The 18,963-nt window shown below is 42.3% G+C and overlaps 1 protein-coding gene across 3 annotated transcripts; it reads left to right on the top strand.

The window, feature by feature from the left end:
- Positions 1-1,562: 1,562 nt before the first annotated feature.
- On the top strand, positions 1,563-18,620 carry sec16a (SEC16 homolog A, endoplasmic reticulum export factor). 3 transcript variants are annotated; one of them, XM_075456516.1, is made up of 31 exons: positions 1,563-1,621; positions 3,712-7,172; positions 7,339-7,490; positions 7,641-7,729; positions 7,875-7,992; positions 8,170-8,368; positions 8,875-9,058; positions 9,157-9,299; positions 9,613-9,674; positions 9,978-10,116; positions 10,209-10,451; positions 10,539-10,636; positions 10,723-10,804; positions 10,930-11,047; positions 11,162-11,273; positions 11,380-11,485; positions 11,611-11,751; positions 11,876-11,989; positions 12,249-12,450; positions 12,558-13,042; positions 13,135-13,179; positions 14,111-14,275; positions 14,368-14,442; positions 14,559-14,615; positions 14,698-14,818; positions 14,941-15,078; positions 15,716-15,798; positions 15,954-16,025; positions 16,395-16,433; positions 17,258-17,326; positions 17,444-18,620. In XM_075456516.1, the coding sequence occupies exons 2-31, from the start codon at positions 3,786-3,788 to the stop codon at positions 17,516-17,518; spliced, it is 7,113 nt and encodes a 2,370-aa protein (XP_075312631.1). In that variant the 5' UTR covers positions 1,563-1,621; positions 3,712-3,785; the 3' UTR covers positions 17,519-18,620. The 3 variants fall into 3 exon arrangements, with proteins under 3 accessions (XP_075312631.1, XP_075312630.1, XP_075312632.1); XM_075456515.1 differs by having other exon boundaries at positions 16,395-16,454; XM_075456517.1 differs by lacking the exon at positions 16,395-16,433.
- The last annotated feature ends 343 nt before the right edge of the window (positions 18,621-18,963 follow it).

The raw sequence follows: 18,963 nt of genomic DNA, 5'->3' as shown, positions 1-18,963 counted from the left end.
TCGAATCATGGGTTGAACTCTGCACTGAAAGCATGTGGTTTCTCTCATTCGTTTTTTTTTTTTACCAAATGTACTTTTCCCCCACTTTGAAGCAGGGGATTTGTACATGACACATTACTACATTACTGTATGTCATAAGTGCACCGAGTTGTGATTGACTGTTGGTTGAACTCAAAATGAAGTTTCTGATTCATTTCTAAAGCAAAGGCATATTTATAAATACTGAGTATCTATTTATCTGTGGATATCTAAACATTTTTTTTTAAATTACTCGTTTCATATTGTACATAGACAGAATTAAGGTTTAGCACACTCCATATCACAATCTTTATCTCAGTTCTTTATCTACCAGCAAGGGAGTCATAGAATTAGTGAGAGAATTTGGATAATTTTTTTATTGTATCAGTACCATCTAATTTGTTACTTTTTTGTTGTTCTTAATATAGTTTAAAGTGTGACAATACAAAAGAACATGTGGTTTGTTTTCAGTAGCTGTCAACAGCCTGCCTTACCACCATTAAACCAATACTCGAGACCACAGCGCCTCCCAGTGGGCAAATGTATTGTTAACGCTGCAATGCACATCAGAATCAGAATCACATAAGATTTTATTGCCAAGTAATTTTCACATCACAAGGAATTTGGCCTGGTCTGTTTGGTGCAATAAAACAAAAAATATGATAATAATAAAACAAAATAATAAAAAATAAAATGATAATAATATATGTACAAAGTATTAGTAAAATGATGCACATGCACTCTATTTTGTGGGGAGGGTGGGGGTTACATGCATTGTAACGACTAGACCTCTGTAGTCTGTTATTGATCATATGCATATTTTTCTGCTGTATTCTGCTATCAGAGTTGTTTACATATTTGCATGTATGCTTGGGGAATTTTTTTATTTAGAACATATGAATATAACGTGCACATCAATTAATTTACCTGGTAGTCTTATTTGGACCGGTTATTTGAAAGTATTTATTCTTCAAAAAATGTTAATTGATGCACGCATAAGATTAATGTATTGTATTTTACTTTCTTACTGTATTTGCTGTTCTTTTGTATTGTACTTGTGCTGTATTTATTTGGGGAGCTGTTGCAACATAAAATTGTATGATCTTAGTAACACAACCAGTTCGTGCGCTTCCTCACTGACGTTTTTTTTTAGCATGTGCCTCAAACAAATAGAAAGCCCTCAACTCTAGGTTTGTAACTGTTTATTCAATATACATTAAACAGTGTATAACTTATACTACCGTGCGTGTATCTTGGGGCCTTACCTGAGTGTAAACACCTGTTGCCATTATTTGCAACCTCCCTTTATTCCACCTAAATTGTTTATTAAAATTCAGGCTTCAGTTTCAGTTTTTCTTTGCCTGGGCAACGGGTAAACAATAATAGCATTGTTCTGGAGTTACATAAACCCGAGTCAATTCGACAGAAAGTTCTTCAACACACTTATATTGATTTAGATAACTACATGGATGACTTTTAACAGGCCCCACCCCGTGGCGACGCAATGGTTGTTTGGCCCGTGACGCCGCTTGTACACGTAGCCTAGTAGGATGTGTTCATTGAAGATGGTGGTGGTGTGTCAGACTCACTGTCCTGCATATATGTAAGAATTTATTTTTATATGTACACATTTTCGACATCGGGTAAGAGTAAATATCTAAAAAACTTAATAACGCTGCACTCTGAACATTTAAATCTGGTGTCAAGAAAAGGTATTTAACTGTTACCCTGTAGTTAGCGCAGGCTAGTCAGCTAGCAATGCTAACTAAGCAGTGATGCTAGGCTAGCTGACCAGGCAGTGAACCTGTTAAATTACGCTCGACGAGTGGCAAACGACCTGTAACTTAGCGATGTGTGTGCCTGCCATTGTGGAGTTGTTTCGAAAGGCATAATGCTTTAGTTTTCCTACAAGGATTTGAGAAAATCGGACGACTTAAAGATGTCAGTGTTTTGCTGGCTATGGCGTTCAGGACATGTAGTGCAGTGTAGCGTTCCCGTTAGCTATTAAGTCAAGCGCTCTGGACCCTTCCTCTTATGTAGTCTAAAGTTTAACAGTAACTTATTGTCGTGCCAGTCCAAAGAGAGTTCACCTCGTTTATATAACAGAGTTCAGATATTGGTGATCAATTAATTGTTTACATCTAACTTTTTTTTAGTTTTTGCAAGTTGAGATGTGGTCAGTGCTAACGTTAGCTTGCAAGGTTGCAACAGCTCTTGATGAATTCATAACCCGGTCGCTAGAAAGATCCGGGTTCACGTATAACTCACCTGGCTAACTTGCCTCCAATGTTGCATTTGGCCATTATTGATCTCCCTGTTTAGTATTTCAGATTGTCGTAGTATGCCTGAGATTTCAACAGAAGATGCACAGTGATTTTATCTGAAGGGTGATAGAATTTTATTCGCCTTTTTGGAAGTTAAACAAGCATCTATCTTCCATTTGAGATATTCTTACTCTATTGGTATTTTATTTGTAAGGACACTACGCTCGTCTTGTCAGTGATTTAGTGCAGACAGATTCATTATGACCTTTAAATAAAAACTGACCAAAAAGCAGGTGCTATTTTCCTCTTCCAAGGTTGTTTTGTATTGTTGTTGTATTTGTCTGGTTGTTAGCCGAGTAACTTATAAAGTTATAGATATGCATAGAAGATTTTACCAAGCTGGGAAATGGCCATAACCCAACATAGAGTAACTTTGATATCAAATAATGTCTTTGGGAATGTCTGCAATCTTGGAATGTGCTTATTTCTTTCTTTCAAGTTTTTGAAATTCATCTAAACAAGAAGACAGAACTTATGAGATTTAAAATATCTATTAACGTAGTGTTTTGTCCACTACAGGCAGCAGCTGGATCAGCAATAGCTAGACGCGCACCCACATTACAATACATACAATACATTAAAATAATGAATGACATAAAAATCCAAATGAAATCAGAACTACAGAAACCCTAAAATAAAATAATATTTAATCACAGTCATCATTGGTCAAACAAGGGCAGTAATTTTCATAACATTTGCAGTGAGCTATGGCTACCTTGAGTCTTAAAATTTTCTTGGATTCATGCAGTGAGACCAGCTCCAAAAGAGAGTGGTTATACAACTAATTCCAAGAGGAGGGAGCAGCATATTTAAATTCCCCTTTTTATAATTTCCTATGGGCTTTGGGGCGAGATAAAAGGACTAAAACATATGATTACAGATTATAAAAAGCATTTGAGCAACTCAAGAATTTCTTTGTGAATCGAACTATAACAAAGTGATTTAATTGTTGTTTTTTCATAGAAAACAAATCTATTTTCACAAAAGAGATATTTTGTTGGATTTTGTGACACATTTCATCTCGTAAGCATGTTACCTACTTACAGAATTGAGGATCAGACATTTAAACCATTTGACATGGACAGCTTATGGTAAAGTTTGGCATTCATTGGAATCTGTCACAACGGTTGTTCAGTGTGGTACTTTAAGTACAGCAGCAGTAAACGGTTTGGATGCACCTTATCATTCATTTTGAATGAGCAGGTACGTCCATACTTTTGGCTGGTACTGTGTGTTACTTTCACAGTATGTAATAGCTGATGTAGAAATTGCCACGTTGTACTATTTACACAAATAAAGGTGTGGTGAGGTCCATTATGAGACATGCAGGATTTTGTTAACCGCTCCTTCTCTACTTTTCTTCACCCAGCTACGCCTGACTTCAGTCTCTTCAGTGATACCTATTAGAGTGACCTGGTCCGCGGACCTGTCGGCTCTGCAGATATGCAGCCCCCTCCTCGGACTGGACCTCCAGGAGCCTCTGGCCCTCCTCCCTCTGGGCCCAATATGTTCCGAAGGACCAGGCCTCAAAAGCATGCAGCAGTAGCAGCAGCAGCAGCAGCAGCAGCATCTCCACCCACAATGCCTCCTGCTACCCAACCCATGACAGACCCTTTTGCTTATGCTAGAACTCCTCCTCCTATGGCTGCAGGTGGTCTCCCAACAATACCCAGCAGCAACCCTCTGCAATTTCAAACCCCAGCTAACACCATGTACACTCAACCTGGCTCAGGGATTCCTCCTCAACCGCAGACACAGGAGGATTTCCCAGCGGCACCACCAGGTCCCCCACCATCCTCTCTGCCAGGCGTGACCCTGTTCAACCCCCATAGTGCAGCGTCCGCTGGTGTTTTCTTAGCACCAAGTCCCACAGGATATGCATCTTCACATAGTGAACAGGGGTATTTTAATTCAAAAGAACAGACACCATCAACATCTACAGAATCACCACCTATGGCTTTTGCCCCAACACCTACTCAGACACCTTTCATCCCGGAATTTCAAGGACAGCCTCCTCCTCATCTTATGCCCTTCCAGCCACTGCCTCCCTCCTCCTCCTCCTCTTCCCAGTGGGCCCCTGATCACTCAAGTCGCCCTCCATCAGTTCAGAACTATTTCCAGCCCACTAGTGATCCTCAACCCCAGCCTTTGAATATAGCTCCACACTCTCAGATGTACCCCTCCCACAGCCAATCACCACATCACAATGCCCCCATCCCTCCAACCCAGCCTGGACATCCACAGAATCAAGCTCCTCCCCCCTCTCAAAATCAAAAACCACCTAGTTCCCAGTGGCCAGATCCAAATGCACCCCAGCAGCATAATTCGCATTTCCATACTCAGAATTACTTCAGTCAAATGTCTGCCCCCCAAGACTCATGGTTCAATCACCCTCCGCATGATTCAGGCTACCACCAAATGGGCACTGGCCTGAGCCACCCTCAGCCCCTTGCTGACCCTGCTGGACCTCAGCAGGCGCCCAGCTCAGAACCTGGGCCTAGTTCTGCCCCTGCCTCAGATCCATACTCTCAGGAGTCTGGGACACTTTCAATGTTCTTCAAAGACAGTGATGTTGAAAATGAGGAAACACTGGCTAGTGAGAGAAGCAAAGCAATGAATGGTATAGCGGAATCTTTTCAGCATCACAGCAGCCCACAAGGCAACAGTGGCCATGTTGATGTTTCTTTGGATTACCAAGGACTTTCTCCTCAAGATAATTCAAACTTACCTTATTTGAATGAGGGCAGTCATCTTTCACAGGGAAATACCCAGAAGCCTCCTGATACGCAGTTTGACCATGTAGAGAATTTAGAGTGTGTCCCAAACCAGGAAGTTTTGCCCAGTGAAACTCATAGCAGTCCTACTGCCTCTGCACCCCATGGAGCAGACCAGTTTGAAACTGGTCCCAACCTGGAAACTCCAGATTCGGTTCCAAGACCAATGAGGTCTGCCAGTGTATCATCCAACTATAGTAATATGAGCCATGGAAGTGGAACTGGAACTCGTCGGCACCAGGGAGTCGTAGGTACCTTTATTCAACAGGAAAGCCCACGTCTCACTGATGATGCTAGTCCGTCTGCTGCTGGCGGTGGCTACTTTGAGCAAATTGATACATCTCCAGCTGGAGATGCGGCCAAGCAACAGAGCTCCTTAGAACAGATGTGGCTTCCCACACCCAGCCCTCCAAAACCGACTGGTATTTTTCAAACCAGTGCTAATAGCTCTTTTGAACCAGTGCGTTCACATGCTGTTGGGGTACGTCCTGCTGAGGTTGATAGGGCTAAAATGGTGGCAGAAGGGGGCACTGACTATACCTCCGGCAACTTGGAGCAGCCACCAGATAATATGGAAAATATTTATGCTCCAGGACACCCCCAGCCTGCTGGGACTGGTGGTGGAGTACCTCATCTGACACACCCAGTGGGTCCTTCTCTTTCTCGGCCTTCATCCCGAGCTTTTGGAGCCAATCGACCCTGTGAGAGTCCTGCAACAACTCTGTGGGCTCAAAATGATCCTACAAGCTTGGGTGCAAACATCCTGCTCGCCCCTGCAGCCCCAACAGTTTTAGCACCTTTACGAGAGCCCAGTGCTGATGTCATCCAACCGCCAGAGGATGGTCCACTAGACTCGCAGCTCTCCCAGCGAATCCAGCCAGCATCTCAACAACACTTGGAGAACCTAGAGAACCCACCAAAGGTGAGTGATGCAGAGCCAACTGACTCTCAAGGCAACCTGGGCTATGCATCTCTCCTTGTGTCTGGCTTGGTCCATCAGCCTGTTTTAATTGCCCCGCCAGTATCCAATTACAGTGTGATTCCTCCCAGTAATCCTACTCAATCATCCAGTCAGGGTAGTCAAAGGGAAACTACCCCACCTGAGAGATCACTTGTACAAGGGCAGGTTGGCAGTACCTTCCAACCACCTTCAGTACCTTCTAATCAGAATTCACTCTTTTCTGGTACCATGGCTTTCTCTTCCTCAACTTCTAGCCAAGGTCCACTCAACTTGACCCGAGACAACACTGAAGCTGCAAAATCAGAAATAACGACTCCGCCGCAGTCTCAGTTAGTCCACCCTCCTTTTTCAAGGGGCCAATCATCTGGGGAAGATAGCCACTCAGCTATCCCGGTTAATTCACAGGCTTCTTCTCTTGTAACTGCTTATGTCTCTAATCACAATCAGCCATCAAATTACGAACTGCTTGATTTTTCTATGCACCAATCGCACTCGCAGAACCAAGCATCCGGTCAACCTTCCTCTCTACATGAGTCTCCGCAGTCTAGTAATGGATTTTACCTACAGGTCACCAAAGATTCTCAGCAGGGGGTAAGAGTGGAGGGGAATGCCTCTGCCCAGACCCCAGCCTCCTCATCTACCCCACAGTTACAATCTACGCCCTCCCTAGCAGCTGTAACCCCCCAGCAGGCCCCAAGTGAATCTTCTAAGACATCAGATTCTCAGGTTGCACTGCAGGGACAAAGAGATGCCCCTTCTGCTCCTGTGAGTGGAGCACAACCTTTCCGTGGTCAGTATTCAGCTCCAGTTCAAGGGCCTGCTGCAGGGAGTGCTCCTACACCTGCCACTGCATACCCTCCAGGGCCAAGAGGGCCAGTACCTCCAGGGGCATTCCAGCCAGCTGCAGCAGAGCCACCTCGACCACCTTCCTCTGCAGGCAGCCATCAAGGCTATGGGCCTCCTCCTGCTGTGCCAGGTCAGGCCTACAGTGGCTATTATGGTAACTATGGAGAAGGTCCAGATAGCAGAGCTCCCTTTCCTCCTGGCCAGTACCCACCTCCACCTGGGGATCCAAGAGCACAGCCATATTATCAAGTAAGTGTTAGTCCTTTTTTCTGTTGCTCGTTTACAAATGTCCATTTGCCATCGTTTGTGGGATTTTGTTATGCATAATGCTGATAAGACGACCAGACATGGGCGACTTTTGTCATAATTTCTATGCTACAACTGCCCCATATGAATGTTTTTTTTTTTTCCATAGGATGGTCCATACCGAGGCAGAGCTGATCCTTGGTATGGCAGATATGATGGGCAGGCCCCAGGTTACCGTGATCCAAACTACCAGTACAGAGAGCCACAACCTGATCGACCCAGCTCAAGAGCCAGTCAGTACTCTGACAGACCGTCATCAAGGTTAATTGAAGTTCCACTCTTATCTCACAATTTATATGTGATGCACTACACATAAAATTTTTTTTTATTGATCTTTATGAAGAGTATCCATTTAAATATATTCAGATGGTTGATCTGTAAATCCCACGTTTTTTCTGCTTTTGTCTAAAGGCAAGGCCAGCCTGATGATTACCAACGAGCAAACCAAAGTGCCTATAATGAATATTATGCAGATTATCCCAAACACTATGATTATGGAGGTATGAGCTACTGACTTAAAGGCAGCAAATATTTTTGTTTTATAATATTTCAAGATAAATTGCTGAAGAAATCAATCCTAAACTTATTATTGTCATATTGGATGATAATCATATTTTTTTTTCTCTCAATATTTTCTTTGGAAAGGATACAACTATGGACAATATGACCCACGACTCAGAGGATACTATGATCATTCCTACTGGTCCTATTATGATGAAGCATATAGAAGCAACTACTATAATCAGCAAATGTATCCTTCCAGGTATGCAATTAAAACTCTTTCCTCGTCTTGAGTGGTTTGACAATGAGACTGTTGGTGTATGATTGACAAAAGGTAATGAAAGGTAGTGTAGACAAAAATTGCATCTATGCGTGCTGTCATGTCCAGTTGATCGCTTACTGTTTAGCATTATTTTATTTGCAAATACTGTATTCACAGAAAAGATGGCTATGAGGACCAGTGGCGGTATTATCCTGGTTATGATACCAGTTTTGACGATGAAAATCGCCGCGGCAGAGACGCTTATGGTGATGACTTCGACCGGCGCAGCGTACACAGTGAGCAGTCGGCGCACAGTGCGCATAGCTCCCACAGTCACCACAGCAGACGGAGCAGCTTCAGCTCGCGATCCCAACAGGTAGCTTATATGTCATGCATGCATTTTAAAGGTGTCTTTACTTGGTATTGTTATTTGCCTCAATCTCTACAGGGATGTAGAGAAGGAGCATTTGTGGCTGGTTCTTTGTAGCAATACATCGATGTATGAGGGTAGTTGAGGCTGATATCTCGATTGAATCTGCAAGGCTGTAATATGACAATTGGTCAGAACTGCTGAATCTGTTTTAACTGAACTTCGCATTCTATTTACTTCCTAAATTTTTGTGCCCTGTTTAGTAATGAGAGTCTTTCTCTAAATTGTACAATTTGCAGTTGTTGTTGAAGCAGTTACTGACCAGCAGAAGTTGCTCAGTATAATCGGATTGAATCAGATTTTACAATCTCAGAGCCACATGGGGCATTCTGACAGCATTTGATGTTATGAACTTCCAAAAAGTAGTAAACATGTCTTGCTTCAAATTTTGGATTTCATGGTTTAAATTGTTTTTTTTTTTAAATTAATTTATATTTTGTCCCACACTGCAGAGCCAGGTGTACAGGAGCCAACCTGATTTGGTGTCTGCGGTATATGACGCCACAGAATCCACTCTGCCTGTGGACTACTCGTATGGGCAATACCCAAATCAGACTGATGCCTCCCAGAACTACAGTCAGTACCTCTATCCCTCAGAGTACTCTGCAAACAGCACATGGATTGCCCCTGAGCAACGTAAGCACGCAAAAATTAGTTTCAGTATAGTTTTCAACTATCAGTATCTAAATGTCAGCAGTCTCCTCATCAGAGTCTGCTTCTTAACTCCCATCCAGCTCCACCCCGTCCTGCAACCCCAGAGAAGTTCACCATACCCCACCGCTGTGCCCGCTTTGGACCTGGTGGTCATCTGGTTCAGGTTCTGCCTAATCTCCCCTCAGCTGGACAGCCCGCTCTGGTTGAGATCTACAACATGGAAGTATGTTTTAATAGATAGTTTAGTTCCTTATTCTAGGGAGCTGTTGTTAATCGCTCTGTGGAAAGATTTTAGAGAATTTAGAGCTGGGGGACATATAAAGATTTTCAGGATTTCAGCATGCATGAGGGTGTTAATGTTGGTGTTTTATTGTGCAGATGGAGTGGGGTTCCCTTAACTTGTTAATACAAGATTGAACTTGTGCTGTTGTCTGCCTTTTAGACAGCACCCTTACAACTTTTATAGACTGTTGAGAGTAAAAAAAAAAAAAACATAATGTAAAGAACATATAACTTATTAATTCAACCATTTTTAGACCATGTTGCAGGATACCTCAGATCAAGCAGAACTACGAGCTTTCCCTGGACCTCTTGTTAAGTAAGTGTATTCTACTTTGTTCGTCAGAAATAGTTTTCAGTCAACAATACTTGTCAAAAAAAAACAACAATGAAATTAAAGCACATGTTAGTATAATGCAGCCCTTCAATCTAGTTCACAACTGAACACAAAAATATATTGCAGATGTGTTGTTTTGGAGTGAATTAGTTATTGCTTGGGGTTCTTAAATAAGTGCCATAAGGTTTTTTTCATTGGGTTCGATTTTCTTTTTGTTAGTATGTATATCACATTGGCTCTACTAGTCCCCACTATCCTGACTAACATCTTGCACTGTGCCACCAGGGAAGAGACCCATAAGGTGGATGTGATAAAGTTCTCCCAGAACAAAGCGCTGGAATGCTCCCGTGATAACAACCTGTTGGATAGAGACTCTGCCCGTCTGCTCTGGGAATTCATTGTACTGTTGTGCAGACAGAATGGGGTAAGTCTTTGCAGACATAACTGGGAATAAAAAATAAGACTTCCGGTATTTGCTTGAAACGACATCTTTATTGTGGTTATCTCCCTCTTCAGACTGTCGTCGGCACAGACATTGCCGACCTCTTGCTGAAGGAGCATCGATCTGTCTGGCTACCGGGCAAGAGTCCCAATGAAGCCAACCTAATTGATTTTAACAATGAGCCGCTGGCACGAGCTGAGGAGGAACCTGGAGCCGGACCTCTATCCCTTCTATCAGACACTTTTATGATTGTCCCAGAAAATGTTGGCAAGGAAACGGAACGGTTCAGGGAGCTGCTACTGTTTGGCCGCAAAAAAGTAAGAAATACTTATGCCGCCTGTATTACTGTCATTAAATTTGAACTTTTGAGATCTGAAATATTTGTGACTTTGACTGTGGAATAGGATGGACTAGAAGCCGCCATGAAGGGAGGTCTCTGGGGTCACGCCCTGCTGTTGGCCAGTAAGATGGACAACAGGACACATGCACGTGTCATGACAAGGTGAAGTACCTTTGCCATAGATTATGACTTGTAATCTATGATCTATGACACAGGTTTTTATACCTTTTTTTTTTGTCATTATTTAGGTTTGCCAACAGTTTGCCAATGAATGATCCTCTTCAGACAATATACCAGTTGATGTCTGGAAGGATGCCTGCATCAGCCACTGTAAGTTTTGCTTTGGCTTTCAATCCTTTTTGTGCTCATTCTTTTTGCAGGAATTATATTTTGGGTGTACAGTACAACAGGTTTTTATTGCCACCTCAGTTGAGTTATATGTTGTATACATGCAGTGCTGTGGTGAGGAGAAGTGGGGTGACTGGCGCCCTCACCTGGCCATGGTGCTGTCAAACCTCACGCACACCCTGGACCTGGATACTCGCACAATCGCCACCATGGGAGACACTCTTGGTAGGATTGTGTCAAAAATCCCCTCTTTAACAGTGTTTAACTGAACAGCATTCATATTCTTGACCACAAATAATGCAGCTGTTTAATCTCTACTCTGGTTTTCCAATTGGACAGCTTCTAAGGGGCTGATGGACGCTGCACACTTCTGCTACCTGATGGCCCAAGTTGGTCTGGGAGTTTTCACAAAGAAGAGCACCAAGATGGTTTTGATTGGCTCCAACCACAGGTTAGCCACACAGATGGAGACGCACAGCATTAAGGGGCTGTTTGAGATCAACGTAAAGTCTATTGAAAACAAGTCACATGCAACTTTGTCTTCCTCTTCTCTTCAGTTTGCCCTTTTATCAGTTTGCCACCAATGAAGCCATCCAAAGGACTGAGGCCTATGAGTATGCTCAGTCTCTGGGCTCCCAGTACTGTTCGCTACCCAATTTCCAGGTAGGTTTTCATTTGAACAGTCTTATTTACTTTTCCATACTTCCTGGGCTATATTATTACATTGTTGTTGACCATTGGGGTATTTCTAAGGAACAAGTTCTCTGCACTACTTTATCTCCCATCAGGTGTTCAAGTTGATCTATGCATGCCGCTTGGCTGAAGCTGGCCTGTGTGCCCAGGCCTTTCACTACTGTGAAGTTATCTCAAAGACTGTCCTCACACAGCCTTCTTACTACTCTCCTGTGTTCATCAGTCAGATCATACAGGTTTGTATGACCCTCATTTGACCCTCTTTGCCACTTTCCCTTATTTTCTCGTTTAAAGAGTAAAGTAAAGATTTATGCCAAGTTTTGATTGCTGACACATCATTTTTATTCTGTTTATTGACAGATGTCGGAAAAGCTGCGCTTTTTCGATCCACAACTAAAGGAGAGGCCAGAGCAGGAGTTGTTCATTGAGCCTGAATGGCTGATTCACCTCAGACAGCTGGATGGACAGATCAGGGTGAGAAAGAGAGTAAAGAGAACAAGTAGTTTTGGTTGCAAAAGGTTCGCTCTAATGGTAATTCAGATTTTAGCTGTATTTAGAAAATAAGTATTTCCAAAGTGATATTTGTTCTGTATTTCTACTTAATCATAATTAAACTTAACTGATAATAATAATGCTTGAATTAAAGTGTTCATTTTAAACATACGTTGTCATTTGTATGCATTTAAATGTTTGATCATTTTGTTTTCTTGTGCTTTTTTTTTTTAAATTTCAGACAGGTGTGATTACTTACAGCGTGGACAGAACAACTCCCGCACAGTTCGACTGCATCAGCGAAAGTTCTGACTTTGACCAGCCGACTCCACCAGAACCTTACTGCCTGCCGCTGGGGGTGGACGGCTCAGCCCCTGACAACCCCCTCATGAGCTCGTTACTACCTGGGCCTCCATCACAAGCAGTACAGTTGATGCCTCCAGGTGCGTGTTGATGTGTTCAAGCTTTTGTCCGTGTGCATCTCTGTACTGTGAAAAGGATTTAGTAAACATAAAATCTAATATTTTGTATTTAATTAATTTTTTTCTAGCTCCCACCTCCATCCTCCAAGATGGGATGGCTCCTCCTCACCTCTTACCCTCCAATGATGTGCCCCAGTTCTACCCTGTGCCCCCTAGCGGACCACCAGGCCACGTCCCTATCCCAGGTTTCCCTCAACAGGATCCGGGCTTTGCCGCTCCCCCCTTCCAGCCTCAACTTGACCAGCCAGAGGTGTATCCAGGAGCACACCAGCAGCCTTGCCCTCCTCCACAAGTGGGCCACATGTCACCACACATGTTTCCTTCACAGGTGCCACATTCACCTGTGCAGATGAACCACCCACCCTTTCAGATGCCACAGCACATGCAACAGCACATGCCACAGCACATGCCACCTTCTCCAGGGCACATGCCACCTGTGGAGCAGCCGTTTCAGGGCCCTCCAGAGATGTACACCGCTCAACCGATATCATCCTCCCCACCCAGGAGCACCTTCACACCTCAGATGGACTTGTATGACCACATGGCTAACATGGTCAGTGTCTGCCAGCCTGAATATCTAACAGCTTACTTGCACAGCTTTACATTCCTCAGTTTTATTAAATGTCTGTTTTTGTGGTCCTGCAGGGTTCTGGCAGAACACGGACTACTTCGCAATCTTCAATGCACATGGTAGGTTTGTGTGTCCTGATTAAACCGCTAACATGCTGCACACAAACAAAACATTAAAACTATAGAATTGATATTTTTGGGACCACCAAAACAGCTGTGACCCGTCAGACAATGTGCGCAGTGCTTCATATGCTGTCCTGTGTTGTTTGGTAGTAGGATTTTGACAGTGAATCATCTGGGTGGTGCGAGTGGGGTCACTGTGAATCAGGCTTTTTATGGCTCATTCCTTGTGTGCGGGATAAAAAAATCTGGATCTGAGACATGTTTTGCCCCGTTTTGTACTCAGCACTTTGAGTGTTTTTGTGATGTGGCAGGGCGCACATCGTCCTGCTTGGGGAGGTTGCTGCTATTACTAAGGAGTTGTAATGTGGCTTGGTTTCCGGGTAGTGGATTCGAGCCAAAGTGATTCCTGACAGAATATCGCACTAATTGTAATGACGTGATCCAAATGTTTCGCTTCCGTCATTTGATGGATTTCGTGTTTGTTTGCCACAATTTAACAGTGAAATGTAATAATGTGACTCGACTGCAAATTTCATGCTTGTGCTGGTCACAGCCAATGTAGCACCAAGATATTTGCTTCAATAAGAGGTTGTGGATAAGCTTGATAAGCTTGCCTCTTTGTGTGTCTTCTTCAAACCAAAGGAGTCTAGTCTCACTGATAAAGTCAATTGTTTTTTGAGCTACTGCATTATCCTCCGTGGAGAAAAGGAGAATCTATTTCCCACTCTTAGATATATATTCTGACAACTGTAGAGAAATGAGATGGGAGATTTATTTATTTGTTTTTTTACTTGTCTTGTGGGAAGGTCAAAATGAAGGTGTGTGTGTGTGTGTGTGTGTGTGTGTGTGTATATATATATATATATATATATATATATATATATATATATACTGCATTTTGTTCTTATCCATATTTTCTGTTGTGCAGCCATCAGGACGCAGCTCTCGCAGAGCCTCCGAGTCTTCAACTCATTCTGGTGGACGAGAGCGGAGCAACTCCGCTGTGAAGCAGTCCTCTCCTCCTCCGCCCTCTATTCCCGAACAGCCTCGCAAAGAAGAGGCAAAGAAAGCCAAGAGAGATTCTCCAAAAAAGGTTAACGTTTCAAACATTATGGGTTTTAGATCCCCAGCCAGTGTGCAGACAGTGTTCAGCAGTGTTTAATGCAGCGTTTCTTCTTTGTACAGAGTCGTGGCTGGCGGGAGTGGATCTTTGGGAAGGGGAAGAATGAGGCTCACTTGCCAGATGACAAAAACCCATCGGTGAGTTGTAGCTGTTATATTTACATGTTTCAAATCTCCTTTGCATACAGTTTAACAAGTTTTTCACTTTAGCATATATGACTGTATTGATGAAGCTTTTTGGTCTTTCTTGTCAGATTGTGTGGGATGAAAAGAAGCAGAGATGGGTTGACTTGAATGAGCCAGAGGAGGAGGTAATAATTGATCTTAAATTTGTGTACAAGACTAATTCAAAACTTTATGGATCAACAAGTTTTCCCTCATCTCATCTATTAGAGTAAGCCCCTTGCTCCGCCTCCTTCTGGCTTCCCCAAGATGCCTCAGATGCCTGTTCCTGGAGGGCCTTCTGCTCCACCAGGTAGTGGTCCTCCTGTCAACATGTTCTCCAGGAAGGCAGGTGAGATGAGGGTTATTCACTCTACAAACACTATATTTGACTCTGCATAGTAATGAGTAAAGTAGAGCTACCTGCTCTTGGATATGTATTTTTGCCACTTAGATGTGTTCCTTTCTTCTCAGGTACAAAGAGCAGATACGTGGATGTTCTGAACCCGAGTAGAACAGCTCAACCGACTGGAATGGCCCCTGCTCCAGCAGACATCTTTGCTCCTTTGGCACCAATGCCCATGCCTACTAACCTATTTGTGCCTAGTTCGGGTGTGTGTCATTAATTACGATGAGTTAAATGATGATGTAAAAATAGGTTGTCATATAGTACGGTGCAAAGTTTCTAAAGATACAGTTTAACATTGATTCTTCACTTAGTTGAATGTGTAGAGAAAACACTGTTCACTTTTCTTTTCTTTTTTTAGTGCGATTAGCTATAAAAAGCATAAATGTACCAAACAATCTGTCAATGTTCTAGTTAAAGCACATTAGTTTAAGTGCAGGTTTTTGAGCCCACGAGACACATTCCAGCACACCTAACTGGGCTATAAATATGATGAATGCTAAAAACTGAACACATGATAAACTGACTTTAGGAAAACATTGCTTTTTTTTTAGGTTTTTATTTCCATGGACTCCCTCCTATGGTGGAGAGTTGCATCCTCATTGCTCCTAGTTGGTGTCTTTGCGATGTGTTCAAGTGCAACTTTTTTTTTTTTTTTTTTTTTTTTGCACAGCTGCCGGCGACATGAGGAAACTGCAGGGATGTCTTCATCACTGCTGGTTCTTGATGTTGCTTTGGTGTGCCAGGGCCTTGTAGAGCGTAGAAGTGATTTCTGTTTGACTCTGGAAGATGGAGCAATACACGGTAAAAGTGATTAAATATTTTTGTCTTCTCCTGGAAAAGCTCCTGACGATCAACAACCTCTGGAGGGCAGTGAAGGAGGAAATCAAGAACAGAATTCGCCAAACACCAGCGCTGCACCACAGGTGTCTCATATTACTTCAGAATCTTAATTTGTTTTAGTATTCAAACATTTTTTATTTTTTTTTAATGTAGATACAAAGATGCATTTTGACCTAATTTCATAAAGCCAAATCTCCACTCATCCAGAATCTCTTCTGTTGCACTTTAATCTGTTCAGATGTTCAACCCGACGGTGTTACCGCCAGCTCCAGAAGGTCATCCTGTTACTGATGGCTCACAGTCCGGGGAGGTAAGACCCAACCTGCTGTCGCTCCAGTCGTGAAACAATGAAACCTGATGCTCGACAGCTAACAGCCTGTGCAGATTGCTTATTTGAAAATGTAATGTAAGAGGGAAAGAACTTGAAAATGCTTGCATGTCAACCTAAAATATGTCCTCATTATCATGCTAAATGCCTGAATAATTCCAGTTTTTGCTCCGTGTGCTGCTCTAAGATGTTTCTTCATGTCTCTCTTTTTCAAGAACCATAATTTTCAAATTCATTTTCATTCTGAACTGTTGGTCAGTGGAAACGGATTTAATCCAGTGCATGGGAGGTTATTAAAATGGGTTTGTGTTTTTGTCTACTGTTTTTTTTTTTTTTTCTTTTTTTCTTTAGCTCTCACGTTCTAGCTCAATGAGTTCTTTATCTCGCGAAGTGAGTCAGCATTTAAACCAGGTACCTGTAGTTGGGCCTCAAAGAGTCCACTCTCACCTCGCCTGGCTCACTGCATCATTACCAGCACGCTTCACCTTTTACACCCACAGCTTTGCCGGCCATTAAACCCACAGTGTCTGCCTGCTCACTTTCCTGTTGTCTCCAGCATTGATAATTGAACTCTGTATCTGTTTTAGGAGGGGAAAAAAAAAAAAGAACTTGTCAAGCTCCATAACTTTGTAGAAATAAATAAATGAATAGAATAAAAGCACTCAAAAGTACAGTTGTGGTTCCAAGATGGTGGAATTTTCTGATTTGATGTGAAACCAAATCAAACCTTTTACCTTTTTAAAAAAAAAAAACAAACAAACAAAAAAAGCTCCTTAGTACTATCAGTGCAAGTTTGTTGACGCAAGCATTCAGTTCAAAGCGTCAAAGTACAGCTCCAGTAGAGCTGCCCGCCGGGGTATAAATCATGTTTACAGCAGTGAAACATTCGTATAAAAAGTCAGTTCAAAGACCAGAGTTCAGCATGCTGGAGACTGTCGCAGGAGAGCTCCGTTGCTAGTTGTCATCGGAGCTCACAGCATTATTAACTTGACGTACAGCTTGCATGGCTACTAAAATATCCATAACAGTGGTTTGTAATGCTGCCTCACTGGATCCATCTCACGCTGCTCTCCCACTTTTCCCACATTTCGTTTTTCTTTCTTTTTTTTTTTTGTCAAATCGGTATACGGTGTGGTGTTGTAAGTGCATCCTCTTGTCTGTAATGTCAGAATACCATTCTAATAAATGGAGCATTCCCGCTTTTCCTTGGACAGAGTCATCCTGCCCAGGCAACTGCACCCGCTGGAGGCGTCCCCTTTTATAACCCTGCACAGTTTGCACAGGTATAGTTTTAAAAGTTAATTTTACAGTGGCTCAATTCTTTTTTTTTTTTTTTTTTTTTTTTTTTTTTGCCTTCAGTTCACTTCATAATCACGTGTCCTCTGTGCTGTTTTTCCCAGACAAGTGCACCATCGAGAGGTGGACTACGCTCCGGCCGCCTGGGTGGTCAGCGCCAGTACCCAGTTTTGAAGTAAACGTGATCTAACAGAGAGAGATTGTGTAAACAGACTTGGACAGAAATCCTTGTTGAGAGTAAATGAAAGCACATGGACATACTGCTCTCCGTCTTCAGGATTCTTCCCTCTGCCTTCACTCAAGAAGAGCATAATCCCATTATGTCGGTCTTCGTCCAAAAGCTTAACCACTTAGTTCTTTTTCTTAACCCCAGTAGGTGTTAACTGTTGCACAGGCTTTGGTGTTTCCTCGAAGGGCTTTTTCCCCCTGTATCCAAACAGGAAACGGAGTTAAATAATGAATTTTTATCCATGGATGGATTCATACACAAACTATGTTTATGTAGGCATAATTTGGTGTACAGTAAATGTGTTGCTCCACTAAAGCTGCTCAGCTTTCCCCTCAAATATAAAGCTGTTAACAGAATAATCATCCCATGTCCCATTTCACTCTTCTCTTTTTGTCTGAAGTCCAATTGTCTAATCATATGCGTGAAGGATCGAAAGAAAGTGGCACCTTTTTTTGAGTTTCATATTTCAGACATTGTATGTACAGCTCTTCGGTTCACTGGGGAGGGCATTTTGTGTTGGAATGAATTTTGTCAATAGTGCTTTGTGTAGCTGTGTTGTTGGCTTTTCTTTCACCCGGCCTCCAGTAGAGAAAGCATGTTGGATGATACCGGAAAGAGAAAGTCTGCAGTGTTAGGATGCCGCTCCTTACAGATATTTATTTAAAAATTCTTGTGTCCATCTGCTTTTCACTCTGTAAGAAGTGGCAAGGTCTTTTGGTCCATGTTTAGCTCTAAATTCTCTCCGTAGGAATTTAAATAACATGAAACAGAAACGTGGCGGTCAGACTAGCGGGAGCCAGGATAACGGACACATTTTAAATGTTTCTGAAAATGAAATTATCCAAATATTTGTATATCAGATTGATTGTATTTATGACCTGTAGGCATAAAGGTGTGTGTATGTGTGTGTGTGTGTGGAGAGGCCACTAATTTTTCTGATAGGCTTTGACAAAAAAAATGCATTTATGATTGAAAAGATGACAAGAATCATATTTCTGATCATTTGTATCGGCCGCTTCTGCATACAAATAAATCTTTATCTAAATTGTGAACTGTGAGCTAGTCGTGCTCTAAATACTTTAATTTTCCATCTGTCAACATTGATCCCAAATGTTCCGGTTTATGATTTTAAAAGATTTCCTTTAGTTTCAGAGAGGCAGTTGTTTTCGTGTGATTTAGGATTCTTCCTGTAAAATTGACAGAAAACGTTGAATACGAAGGGTACAAACAAACGGTAGTAAAGGTATTTTTTTTGCTCTCTGTAGCATTTTGAAATAGATGTCTAATAGTTTCATTAATTACATAAAATGTTTTTTTTGTTTAAATAAACTTGCATTCACTTTCTTTTTTCCCCCAAAACTGAATTCGGAGCTTAAATATAACGTGAAGCAGCTG

This window comes from Odontesthes bonariensis, chromosome 22 (assembly GCF_027942865.1).
Source record: "Odontesthes bonariensis isolate fOdoBon6 chromosome 22, fOdoBon6.hap1, whole genome shotgun sequence".
In the NCBI taxonomy this organism is placed as follows: Eukaryota; Metazoa; Chordata; class Actinopteri; order Atheriniformes; family Atherinopsidae; genus Odontesthes; species Odontesthes bonariensis.
The sequence above is the reverse complement of the archived record's forward strand: the minus strand, read 5'-3'. Positions and strand labels throughout refer to the sequence as shown.

Coding starts and splice junctions, on each gene's coding strand:
- sec16a (XM_075456515.1), top strand. CDS start 3,786: ATGCAGCCCCCTCCTCGGACTGGACCTCCAGGAGCCTCTGGCCCTCCT. Junction 9,675..9,977: donor TTCCCTGGACCTCTTGTTAA/GTAAGTGTATTC, acceptor CTGTGCCACCAG/GGAAGAGACCCATAAGGTGG. Junction 17,327..17,443: donor ACCCTGCACAGTTTGCACAG/GTATAGTTTTAA, acceptor TGTTTTTCCCAG/ACAAGTGCACCATCGAGAGG.